This window comes from Podarcis bocagei (genome assembly GCF_964188305.1).
Source record: "Podarcis bocagei genome assembly, chromosome: 4".
NCBI lineage: Eukaryota > Metazoa > Chordata > Lepidosauria > Squamata > Lacertidae > Podarcis > Podarcis bocagei.
In genome coordinates, this window is record NC_138128.1 from 15334770 (window position 1) to 15347248 (window position 12479).

The 12479-nt window shown below is 43.6% G+C and overlaps 1 protein-coding gene across 9 annotated transcripts in view; it reads right to left on the reverse strand.

Annotated features, from left to right (window-relative positions):
- Window positions 1-12479, reverse strand: part of ECT2 (epithelial cell transforming 2) — a 46394-nt gene that overhangs the window by 6762 nt on the left and 27153 nt on the right. For all 9 annotated transcript variants that reach the window (XM_081190074.1, XM_081190069.1, XM_081190073.1 and 6 more), the window contains 3 exons: window positions 10815-10934; window positions 6754-6892; window positions 4332-4486 (listed from right to left, as the gene is read on the reverse strand). In XM_081190074.1, coding sequence (XP_081046200.1) covers window positions 4332-4486; window positions 6754-6892; window positions 10815-10934 — 414 coding nt within the window. The remainder of the gene's footprint in view (window positions 1-4331; window positions 4487-6753; window positions 6893-10814; window positions 10935-12479) is intronic.

The window sequence follows — 12479 nt, forward strand, 5'->3', positions numbered from 1 at the left end:
TACACACCACTTCCTTTTTCAACGGCAGCACACTTTCAACCATGAAATGTTCCATGTTTTTAAGAGGTCTTAAAAGATATAGTGGTACCTTGGAAGTCAAACGGCTTGGCTCCCGAACAAATCAGCTCTTGAACACGGTAAACCTGGAAGTGAGTGTTTGGGTTTGTGAACGTTTTGTGGAAGCCGAACATCTGACGCAGCTTCTGATTGTGAGTGCAGGAAGCTCCTGCAGCCAATGGGAAGCCGGGCCTTGGTTTTCGAACAGTTTCGGGAGTCAAACGGACTCCCGGAACAGATTCAGTTTGAGAACCAAGGTACAACTGTATTTAGCTCTGCCAGGAGAAAGCCTATTCAAAGACAGCTCTTTTGTACATTTAGGAGTCGAATCCTAAGTACAGTCAGAAGAATCCAATATAATGGGGCTTTATATACTTGTACATGGTTTCAGCCTGACAGCAACTGTGTGTTTTTCATACGTAGGGCAATACTGTGCTTTTAGTCCCATCCCCAACATCACACCAGGACAGCTGGGTGTCCTGACCACAGAGAATTCTTACACACGAGCAAGAACTTGTGCATTGCTCCTTTTCAGACAACTGCAAAAAATTCAGTTGTTAAAGGAAACGGGCAAGGCTAAAAGCACAAACCAGTGAATAAGACACTGCCCAACACCAAAGGAGCAGACACATAGAATACTATATAAAACAATGTCTTTCGTTGAATAAATTCCCTTGGAGCACTTGCAACCCTAAATCAGCTCCACTGAAATACAGAATGTTTAGAATTGGGGTGTGTTGTGAGTAATATGCAAACCAAATGGCACCTTATGATAGGTTTGTTCTCTGGAACCACTGAGTGACAGAGTCCCAGTGCCACGTTCTTTTACTTTTCTAAGCATAGACATGCACAACGGACATTAGGCAATCGTCTTTCCCTAGAAGAATGAATCAATCAAGTGATCACCAAAAGCCTAATGGTGCACATGCAGGATCTGCTGGAAATAAAATAATTGTTTAACACACACACATTCTGTCTTCTCCCAACAGACATCAAGGCAGCGATCAACAACAAATTAAAAGAATGATTGCTTTGCTCAAAGCTATTTGATTAAATTATTTTAATGGTACTTTTTATTTTGCTGTTTTAGAGTTTTTATAAAACAATAGAGAGAGACAGTTAACGTTCACGGCCCAACAAGCTTCCTGGAAAGGATGACTTACTATGCCATTTAATGTATGCTACCTCATACTAAACAGGTGGGCAGGCAAAGCAGATCTTCATATAACACTATTTATTAGGGGTGATTAATGGCAACAAAATTCACCTTGTATTGGCAGCGTCTGCAAGCAACCCAATCTGCTCTGAATCCACACTGAATAATTGGATTCATTATTTCAGGTTTTCAAATCTGATCTGTTAGATCCCAAGTTCTGTTTCACACCCACTGACTATATGGGGAATCTAAAAACTGTTGTAGCCTTCCAAAAAAAAACCAACCCTTCACATAAGTGGGTGAAATTTGTAGGCAAGGGAGCCCCTTCAGAGTGCATTAAGCCTGCCAAATTTCAGGCAGAGCCATCCAGCGGTTTTTTGCGGAGACCCCTTAAATAAAAAAAAATACCATATTTTTCGCACCATAGGGCGCACTTTTTTACTCTTAAAAAGTATGGGGAAATGTCTGTCCTATGGGGCGAATGTGTGGTCCCTGGAGCCAAATTGCTGGAGTGCGGCACGCTCTTGGGCTGCTCTTTGGTGGTGGTGGAGGAGCCGCGCTCCTCTGCCGGCAGCCTCGGCTTCCCCCTGCAGCCCCGGGAAGCTTTGGAGCAACGGAGGGCTGTGCGCCCATGCCCCACGCTCCTGGGCTGCTGAATGGGGGTGGGGGGTGCTGCTCTGCCAGCAGCCTGCCCTTCCCCTCAAGCTTTGGAGCACTGGGCAGGCTGTTCGCTGAGAGAGGGGAGGAAGAGGACGGAGAGGTGGGGGACCAAGAAGCTGGGTGATGGGAGAGGAGGTACCATAGGTTGCCGTGAGTGGAGAGTGATGGTAGAGGGCAAAGGAGAGGGAGCAGTGAAGGGGAGAAATTGCAGACGTCACCTGAGGAGTTTGGGTGAAAGGGGTGGAGAGGAGGAGGCTGGAAAAGGGGACTGTGCTGCTTGGGGAGGGGGAGAAAAAAGTGGGGAGAAGGAAAGCCTCCCAAGCCCGCAGCTGAGAGGCTCTGCTCAGCTGTTTCTTGACTGTAATTCAAGTAAAGGGAATGTTTGCGAGCAGCAGGCTGAGAGAGGGGAGGAAGAGGACTGAGAGGAAAATATGTGGCATTAGCAATGCTTTGGATGGAAACGAAGATGGTATTTTACATGAAGATAGCGAAGAAAGTGATGTCAGTGATTGTGAGCAACTGAACTTCTTAAATTCTGACTCTAGCAGTGATGAGTTCTTGGGGTTCACAGTAGAAGAGTACTCAAACCTTAAAGTCTCTCTTCATTTGTTAATGACAGTGATGATGGTTCTTAATGCCATTGTTGACTGCTGTTCACTTTACATGGCTGTAATATGATTCTGATATACCAGTTGTTTATTAAATACAGTAGCTTATACAACATTTGATTCAGAATATTTTTTCCTTGTTTTCCTCCTCTAAAAACTAGGTGCGCCCTATGGTCGGGTGCGTCCTATAGAGCGAAAAATGCAGTACCTCTTAAGCTTTATTTTCTGCCAGAATTAGCTGCAAATTGCAGACATCAATGCCCCTTCTGAGAGCATGAAGCCTGCCAAATCTCAGAAAAAATAGGTGCACAGGAGCAGACTTTCCCATTCTGGAGTGGGAAAATACAAATCATTTTTCTATTTTATTTTTTATTTTATTTTTTTGTGGGAAATCAAGTTTGAAAGCTGCAGGGCATGATGAAGCTGCCCCTGGGTGGGAAACCAGAAGAAGTGCAGACAAGCAGGTTACTTGTTATGAAAAAGACTAACTGGGAAAGAAGCAGGCCGACACAATAGCCTAACTCCATATGTCCTGCTATCACAGCCAAAGCTCAGAGAAAGATGACCCACATGGTGAGGTTTATTTACTTCAACATCATTCCCCCCTCCCAATCACTGACTGGAGTGATTCAGAAAAAGAATTCACTTTGATTAAAAGCTTGGCCTGTCTAGCAAAACAAGATATCCCCACATCCTACCCCACCCTTCCAAAGCTCTGGGCAGCTTGGTTTCATTTCTCAGAAAAGAAAAAAGGGCCCCTGTGCACCTATTTTTCTGAGATTTGTCAGGCTTCATCTTGTGGGGCGGGGGAGAGAAGGCCCGAAGTGAAATCAGCTTAGGAGGTCCCTGATCCCCCACAATATAGCTTGTTAACAGCACGACCCAACTTGGAAACATGAAATCATGGGCCACATCACTCCCATTCACCTCCTTATTTGGAGTATGCACAGAGCTGCTACACACCCCTATTTAAGTGCAACAGTGCACTCCAAACACAGATGTGCTGCACCTGTTACGGCAATAACTCCAGGCAAGCATACCATGCAAACAAGAGCATTGTTGTTGTTCGTACAGCTTTGATCCTTACCTGGGAGTTAAGTGCCATTTAACTCAAAGGGGTCTTTTCTGACTCTGTGGCTCTGTGGACAGCTCCATCAGGCACCTCCTGCCCCTGAACTGTGCCAGGGGGATGTTCTAGAAACAACTGTTTAATAACTGGTGCCCGAGTTTTGATTTTTATTTTCCTCTTCCCTCCCTGCCCCTTTCCCCTTTTGTGCTGCATGTTTTTAGATTGTAAGCCTGCAAGTAGGGACTGCTTTGTTCTGACTGTATGTAACCCACTTCGAGCACCTTTCTTGGCTGAAGAGTAGGGTAAAAATGCTGTAAATAAATTATAAATGCAGGCGACTCCCCATTTATGCAGGAGTTACGTTCCGAGGCTCTGCACATTTAAGCAAAGCCACATTTATTTGAAACACCATTGAAAAAGCCCGCAAACACCCTGTTCCTCTACATCCGGTTTCACACCCTCACTTGGCTCTATGATTGACTTGCATATACTGCTGTGCTCACGCATGCTGCTGACATCATTACTTTGCCAACTATGAGAACAGGATGAGCTTTAAGCTCACTGAGTACAGATAGAGTCTCCAAGAGATTACAGCCTTGATGAACTGGCAGCAAGCTCTTCTGAGAAGATGTCCCGTCTTGCAGACCTTTGCCACAAGACATGCTACCAGTGGGCCTGTTAGTTCTGGCATAGCCATCTGACATAGATCTCTTAAACCTCTACACATTTAAAACAGAGTCAAGGTACAACCCCCTCGTCAGCTCTGATATCAAGAACTTACAGCATCTGCTTTGCATATCGTGTTGGCTACGTGCCGGCACAGCATCTTCAGCCAGTTCTCCTTGGGAGGTTCCTCAGTCGTTATCTGGAAGCTGAACAACAAGTTGCTCTGCTCGGTCGGTGGTCGCACAACTAACGCAAATGCTTTGTGGCACTCTGCAAAAAACAGCAACAGATCAGTCAACAATCTTAGCAACTCACTATTAGAGGAAGAGGGGAGCGTGGACAACTGAGTATTGTCCTAGGTCGGAACAAGAACCGAAGTTTAGAAGCCTGAATATCAAAGAAGCGTGCAGGCCATCTCCACACAGAACTGACCCTTCATACGTTCATCTCAGCAGCGTTTCCCCATTTCAGCTGCCATGTGTGTGGGCTACAGAATGAAGTCTAAAAACACGTCCTGCACATTGCAATGGAGAACCAGTGCACAGGACTTCTAATACTTGAGAAAACACCACATGTTGGACATAAGGTGGGTCAGTTTTCCCGCCCATAGAAAACAAGGGGACGAAGTTCAACAAAGGTCTTTATGCAGTAGTGAAGGTGCAGGATGCTTTATTTAACCATTACAGGTCTGTCGCCACCAAAACAAGGTACAGCATCTCGGGGGACAGTGAAGTCTACAAAGCCGTGTGAGCAGAATAAAGATTCAGAAGATAAATATCCACATTCAGCCACAACAAAGAAGACACTGCACAAAATTCGAAGCAAGAGGCGAATGGCATTGCCACACCTTCAGTGACAAAGGTCCAAACCTTTCAACCTCACCATATAACCTCAGTAGTGTATGATGCTTTTAAAAGACCCTGCATTTTGCAGTTATTCCCTGGCTTTTAAGCACTGTTACTGCTCGGGCATGGGAGAATACCTAGTGAAATTATCCTACCTGGTATTGCTTGTATTCAGGGATTATTTCTTTCGACAACTCACGTAACATTTTAAATACAAATTGTTCTAATCTTCCTAAGGACCTTAGAGTGAGGGGAGGGTAAATCAAGGTATTTGAATGGTGTGGTAAATGTAGAACAAAATGAAATTTAGGGATCAGGAAAGAGCCTGAGCCTATTAGAACAACAATCAGCAGAAAAAGGAGGGGTCATTGAGGAGGACTGTGCTTCAAAATATTAAGACTGAGAACAATGTGGAAAAAGCCCCCTGTGTGATTACAGCAATAAGGAATGGTCAAATAAAACAAGATAGAGAGTTATACCAGTGACTGACTGATCGAGAGAGGAGATTGTCAATATCAGGATTGGAAAATTGTGAAGTAATTTGTGAAGATAACAGAAAGATGGCCATTTAGCTCTTGAAATCCAAAACACGGGAAGTCCCATTGTAAATAATTAATTCGGATTATATAATTGGCTACATTGTTTTTTGTTTTTGAATGTGGAAATATTTGGTTTGATTTGATATTAATATGAAGGGTTTTTTAAAAAAATTGAAAATGAATTAAAAATATTTACAAAAAGAAAAAGGAAAAAGGAAAGAGTCTCAGCAAGCAATATCAATCTGCGGGGATGACGGGAGCAGAAGTTCAGGAGAAAGGAGAGCCAGTGATTTCCCATACCTGCTCTATACCATGCTGGCTTTTTTACATGCTAAGTTAAAATGAACCTGGGAATGCTCTTAAACCCACTTTGCAACCCTGATTTAAAACAGCATTGTCGAGATGACGACAACAAGGCTCATTCTTATCTAGGATGGCAACCAATAAGGTTTCATGTCAAACCCAGGCACAGTGGGTATTTGCAGATAGGGAAAGTGTACATAACCCTTAGCTTCCTCCTTAACTTCAGTTAGCTTTAACTTTGTACCAGGCAGGTCTGACCTTGATGCAGAACACTATTTCTGAAGTTACAGGAAGAGACTCTTTCCAGCATCCTAGAATGATGCTCTGCCACACATCATTGCAGAGTCTGCACATGCAGGAAATTAAGAAGATTACAATGCTATCTGCAGAAGGAAGTCACACTGATTTCAGTGAAACATGCAGGCATATAAATGATGGTCTAGAGAAAGTTACTGCTGAAAGCCTGCTGAAGGATCTTAAGACAGAACTGTGGGTTTAACTCCTGTCTAAGTTTCAAATGCCAGTCGTATCAATCTTTGTTCTTAAAGGGTTAATACGCCCACATGCAAAGCTTTATTTTTAGACAAAGCTTTCTGCCAAGGCACATGGAAACACTCGTTGAAGGGCTGTGAGCTCTGAAAGCCTTGAGTGATTTTCTCCAACTCCTGACATTTGACCGTCTTCTCTCACTGCTCCTTTTAATGGTTACTTCCAGCTCCCTGGCCCCCAGGTGAAACCTCTTTGGAAGGTATCTTGTTATTCAGCTGTGCCAAAACATATCAGCGTTTGAAGTCCATCACTCTGCATTATTAGTCCTCAAAAATCCACATCCCACTGCCCATGTTCATACCTTCTGTCTCTCGGATGTCTAGTACTTTCTTGATCTGAGACAGGGGCATGAGGATGATGTGCTTGAGACAGGCTGGGGGCCTGGTATGGCCATGAGGACTCTTGAAGCCACCAATGACTTTGTGCCGCTTCCTTGCAATCTGTTGGGGGGGGGGGAAGAAAAGAAAAGAAGCATGAAAAGAACCAGCTCCTATATCCCCAGAAACATTTAAACTGAAAGTTCGGTGACAGCTTCTGAAAATCCTAAACAATTCCAACATACAGATTCATGCTTCTATTGCAAAACGTTCACTATTTTTCCCTGAGAGACAGTCAGTTTTTATGTTCACTTGAAAAACCACATGCTGAATTCTGCATTCTTCTTTTGTCTTGTACTTGTAAAATGCTCCAGAATTGCATATGGATAGTAAAGGTGTGTTGTACCAGGCACTTGTAAATAAAGGGTACTCGCTTCCACCCACAAGTAGATACATTTTGAATTAAGTCCCCTCAATTTTGAGTATATATGCTGCTGTGAAGTATGAGCCCAGTTCAGGCACTGCACTGCACTGCACTATTGCACTATATGCTGTAAGCCACCCAGAGTGGCTGGGGAAACCCAGCCAGATGGGTGTAGTATGTATGTATGAATGAAGAAAGAAAGAAAGAAAGAAAGAAAGAAAGAAAGAAAGAAAGAAAGAAAGAAAGAAAGAAAGAAAGAAAGAAACTATGGTTTAATGTGAACAAGTTTATAGACAACAAATGAGGAGAGACCCCAACCGAAACAACTTTTTTGCAACAATTCCTTCCTCCAGGGAGGGAGACTTAATAAGAACAGATCATCAGCCTAAAATACAAAGGAACTGGGAGGAAGCAAAAGGCAACAATGAAGCCAAAAGTAAATGGAACACAAGCAAGCCAGGCAGCTCAAAGAATGTAGACCAGCTTCCAAATTAAGAGCAGCATCATTACATTAGCACATCTAGGCATGCCAAATATACAGTAGATCCAAAACCTGGAGAACTTTAAGGACTGCCTCCGTATGTCATATGTCTTCCTGGGAGGCCCCATTATTGCATCTCACACAGCTGGAGAATAAAGCATTGGCATTCCTGATATAGGCAGCCTGGCTGCAAAACTTTTTATCCTGAGACTATGTCTAGCTCTTTCACTTTTGAGTCCTCCAAGCTCATACTGTCTAGATGTTGGGTGTCTAAACCCCAGCTTTGGGTCCACCAATTTTGGCAACTGGGGGTGGGGAGTAGACATAGCACTGAGGTGGGTAGAGAGATTTAAAACTCTCCATCAGAGTACTGGGTTGGGATGCAAAACACCCACAACTCAATCATTTCATGAGTGGGGCAACCATTTCATGGGTGGGGCAAGGGTGACAGCTCCCATCTGATCTGCACAGCTGTGTGCCGTGTGTGCATACACAAGAGTATGGGGTAGCTACACCCACTAGAGCCATGCTGCCCCCAGAAAGCTGGCCAAAGATGAATGTGACTCTCCAGCACCCCCAAAAAAGGTTAATCATCCCCAATATAGACACATACATCTCAGTTGGACACTATCTGTACCTGGCATCTGCTTGCTGATTTGCTAAACTTGTTGCTACTTTGTGTTTTTGAGATTTTATTGATATTGCCTTTTACTATAGTTAGCCTCCGTGAAGCTCCTTCTAAAAAAGCAGAAAAGGGCAAGACAAAAATATTTTTACATGATAGCATACGGGCTAGACAGGGATTGACAAGACTGATTTTGTTTGACACAAAGTAAAAGCAGATTTATAAAACTGGATTCTGCAACCAAACAACACAATATACACAGCCCAGCTACAATCTTGACAACTGCAGCTCCATGGGCCACAGTTGAAGTCTTTAAAGCCCTAGACAGCCTCGGCCCAGTATACCCCCATCATTCAGTCCGAACACTGAGGTCCGGCGCCCAGAGCCTTCTGGTGGTTTCCTCACTGCAAGAAGCAAAGTCACAGGGAACCAGGCAGTGGGCCTTCTCGGTAGTGGCACCCGCATTGTGGAACGCCGTCCCATCAGATGTCAATGAGATAAACAACTATCTGATGTTTAGAAGACATCTGAAACAGCCCTGTTTGGGAAAGTTTTTAAATGACTGATGATTTAATGTATTTTTAATCTCCTGTTGGAAGCCGCCCAGAGTGGCTGGGGAAACCCAGCCAGATGGGCGGGGTATAAGTAATAAATTGTTGTTGTTGTTGTTGTTTAAACCCACTGGTCAAGGGCGAGGTTCAAGCTAATTTGTGGCTACTGAAGGCAGATTTTTAAGCAGAGTTCCACATCCCTGGTGCTGCAAATTGTAGAGACTACAATGAACTGTGTACTTTATGGCCTCCCCCATGCTAGACTCAAGCCTCTGAAACTTGATTAGTTTCTTTTCCCCTAGCTCAGTATCTTTCCAACAGCAATTACAGGTTATACTGCTTGTGTGGACACTTTACGCACACATTTTGTATAGCTTAAGCAGAAGCAAAACAGACTTACCTGGCACAGCCATGTTATTTATTCACATTAAATATAAATAAGCCCCACGAGAACTTTGTGCGCCGCTGAGCCACTGTCTTGAGAACTTGAAACAAATGCCAGGATTCTAAGTGGCGCCAAGAGACCAACCGATTTTGATGAGCTACCACTAGAGTAACCAAGATGTATCAATCCCAAAGATGTGAAAAGCAATCTTCTTTTGCTTGCATCGCATCAAGTGGACATTAGGGATGGGAAGACAGCAGAGAAGGACGGCAAAAAGAAGGCTGCGGGGGAGATTTAAAGCAGCTCTCTTTTTCAGGTTAACAAGTACTCAGCTATAGAAATGAGACACTGGTTTAATCCAAATAAGAAGGTACAAGAAGCCAACACTTGACAAAAGCACCGGCCAACTAGACTGGAGGAAACAATGAACCCAGCAATAGTTTCCTCAGTTGACACAGATTGTAATCTTACGTATGCTTACGTGGGAGTAAAGCCCCATTGAACACAGTGGGTTGTATTTCTATGTAAATATGCATGGGATCATGCTGAGTTTTGTAAATAAGATGTCGGAGGTGCTGCTCCTACATGCAAGAGACCAATAAAACTGCCTTGGTTGTAATACTGCAATTTTAAAGAGCTCTGGATTAACTATGAGGGGAAGACCAGTCAGATGAGGTTGTAGTTCGAATCAAAGAATGGTAGAGTTAGAAGGGACCACACAGGTCGTGTAGTCCAACCCTCTGCAATGCAGGAATTTTTTGCCTAAGGTGGTGTTTGGACCCATGACCCTGAGATTAACAGTCTCATGCTCTACAGAGTTATTTCAGAGCTGCTACTACCACCACAAGTAAATGTACAGATGGCAATCAACTGATCAGCAACCTCCCCCTGCCCAAATCTTTGATCTAAAAACTGGGGGAGGCTTGTTAACAACTTTCCACCTCCAGCATCAGCCAGAAGGACCCAAAATTGCAAGAGACGTCAGCATTCCCAAGCCAGCAGATGCTCCTTAAAAAAGAAAGGGGTGACCAAGTATAGATTCAGGAGCAGAGCTTCAATGTCATGACTTGAGATGCAAGTTTATTCAACTTGTCTAATTTATACAGGTTACAAAATTCAGCCTCTTGCGGAAGAATTTTCTAGGGCACAGCTCTGGTCATAAGTCAATAACCCATACGATGCCTGCGTACTACATTTCTGCAAGAATTCATGTCGGGGGAGGAATTACTCAAAGGCCTCTCTGCTTGCTTCTCAGTGGCAGCATCTCTCCTGCAGCAAATATTTCACTACTAATAGTAAGACATGGCAGCAGAAAGTTGCTCTGTCTTCTCCACTAATCCCCGCATCGAGCTACCAACCATTAAGTCCGCAGAAATAAAGTGTTCCTTGTTGACAGTTTGTGCAGTGGTTCTTACCAACTGACTGAGTGGCACATATAGCGTAAAGCTTTCTGTCAAGACAAAAAAAAAAAGTGTTCCAGATGTCCTTCATAGGTTGCAAGTATTTGGATTACTATTTATTCCTCTGGGTTGCAAGTCATTCCAGAATGTCACAGCCAAATGAATATCTATAGACTTACCTCCAGGCAGTCGTTAAAAAGGAACAGGGTGACCTGCTCCCCTCTGTCACAGAGGTCGTCACCAAGCGCAACTGTTTCCAGCCGCTGAATTAGACTTCGGTGAGATGACAAGAGATTGGCCTGTGAGGTATAGGAGAAACTCATTTAAAAAACAGAACAGAATAGTTCAGGAAGGTGCTTTGTCACCAAGAAATAAAATTAAACAGAGCAGACTTTTAACCTAAAAGATCTGTATAACATTCAAAAACCTGCTGGACGGTAATATTTATGCTATTCTGCAGATTAGATTTCACAGCAGGTAACATTGCAGGTGGCGCGGTGGTCTAAACCACTGAGCCTAGGGCTTGCTGATCGGAAGGTCGGCAGTTCGAATCCCCACGACGAGGTGAGCTCCAGTTGCTCGGTCCCAGCTCCTGCCAACCTAGCAGTTCGAAAATACGTCAAAGTGCAAGTAGATAAATAGGTACCACTCTGGTGGGAAGGTAAATGGCGTTTCTATGCACTGCTCTGGCTTTGCCAGAAGTGGCTTAGTCATGCTGGCCACATGATCTGGGAAAACTGTCTGCGGACAAACGTCGGCTCCCTCGGCCAGTAAAGTGAGATGAGCGTAGCAACCCCAGAGTCATTTGCAACTGGACTTAACTGTCAGGGGTCCTTTACCTTTTTTAACATTGCCTTACTGAACCCTTTCAAAAGCTCACATACAGGAATCCTCTCATTGCCCAACAACAGAATACTTCTCCAGTACATCAGCTTATTGTTTCTGTAACCCCACACATTTTTTTCTACAGCATTATTAGGGTCAGCAGATGCTTTCAAAAACTGTATCTGGAAATAAAGTTAATGATCAATTTCAGAATTACTCCAGTTTAGCATAAAAAATTAGTTGTTAATGGTACCACATTCCAAAAACATAGAACACACTCCTAACCTATTGGGGTATGTTAGGTTTCACAGTGTTAACTCATTGGGAGATGTGGAAGCCTTGGAAGAAGGAGACAAGAAAGCAAAACAAAATGCATAGGAGATGTACTGAACTCATAATGGAAGGAATGCAAAGTACCCTGACAACCTAACGGGGTTGGGGAGCTCAACAGAATATTGCAAGCAAGAAATCCATGTTAGAAGTTTGCACTATGAAAACTACAGTTCTTGTACCAAAACAGAATTAACCTCATAGGGTAAAACTTACTCCTAGGGTCCAATAAAGCCTTGCCGTGGTTTTTGAATACATACAGGAGTCTGCTGCAAGTTACAAAAACAGGAAAAATATTCTAGCACTCTTGAAGTGGCAGAACCAAAAAGGGTGGAATTTATGGTACAATCAAAATTCTAAATTAATTTTCTCTACCCTATTTTTAAGATGTTGTCGAGCATATAATCCAGTTCAATTAGGGGTTGGGCAGCTTCATTCTCCCATTCATCTCAATAAAAACCCTGAACATGTAGCAAGTTAAACATACTTTTTTTGAAAACCTGAAGCGGAGAGAGATGAAACAGCACAGGACAGCTGACCTCACAATTGTTGAGAAGCACGCAGAGCATGAAGCAGCTCAGGTTTGCTAGAGAAAAGCTGGACCAATATTTCAAACAGGCACTGGGGCCCACAGCAACCCCACTGGCCCGGGAGTGTTATGTGAGAAGACTCTCCAATTAACATTTATT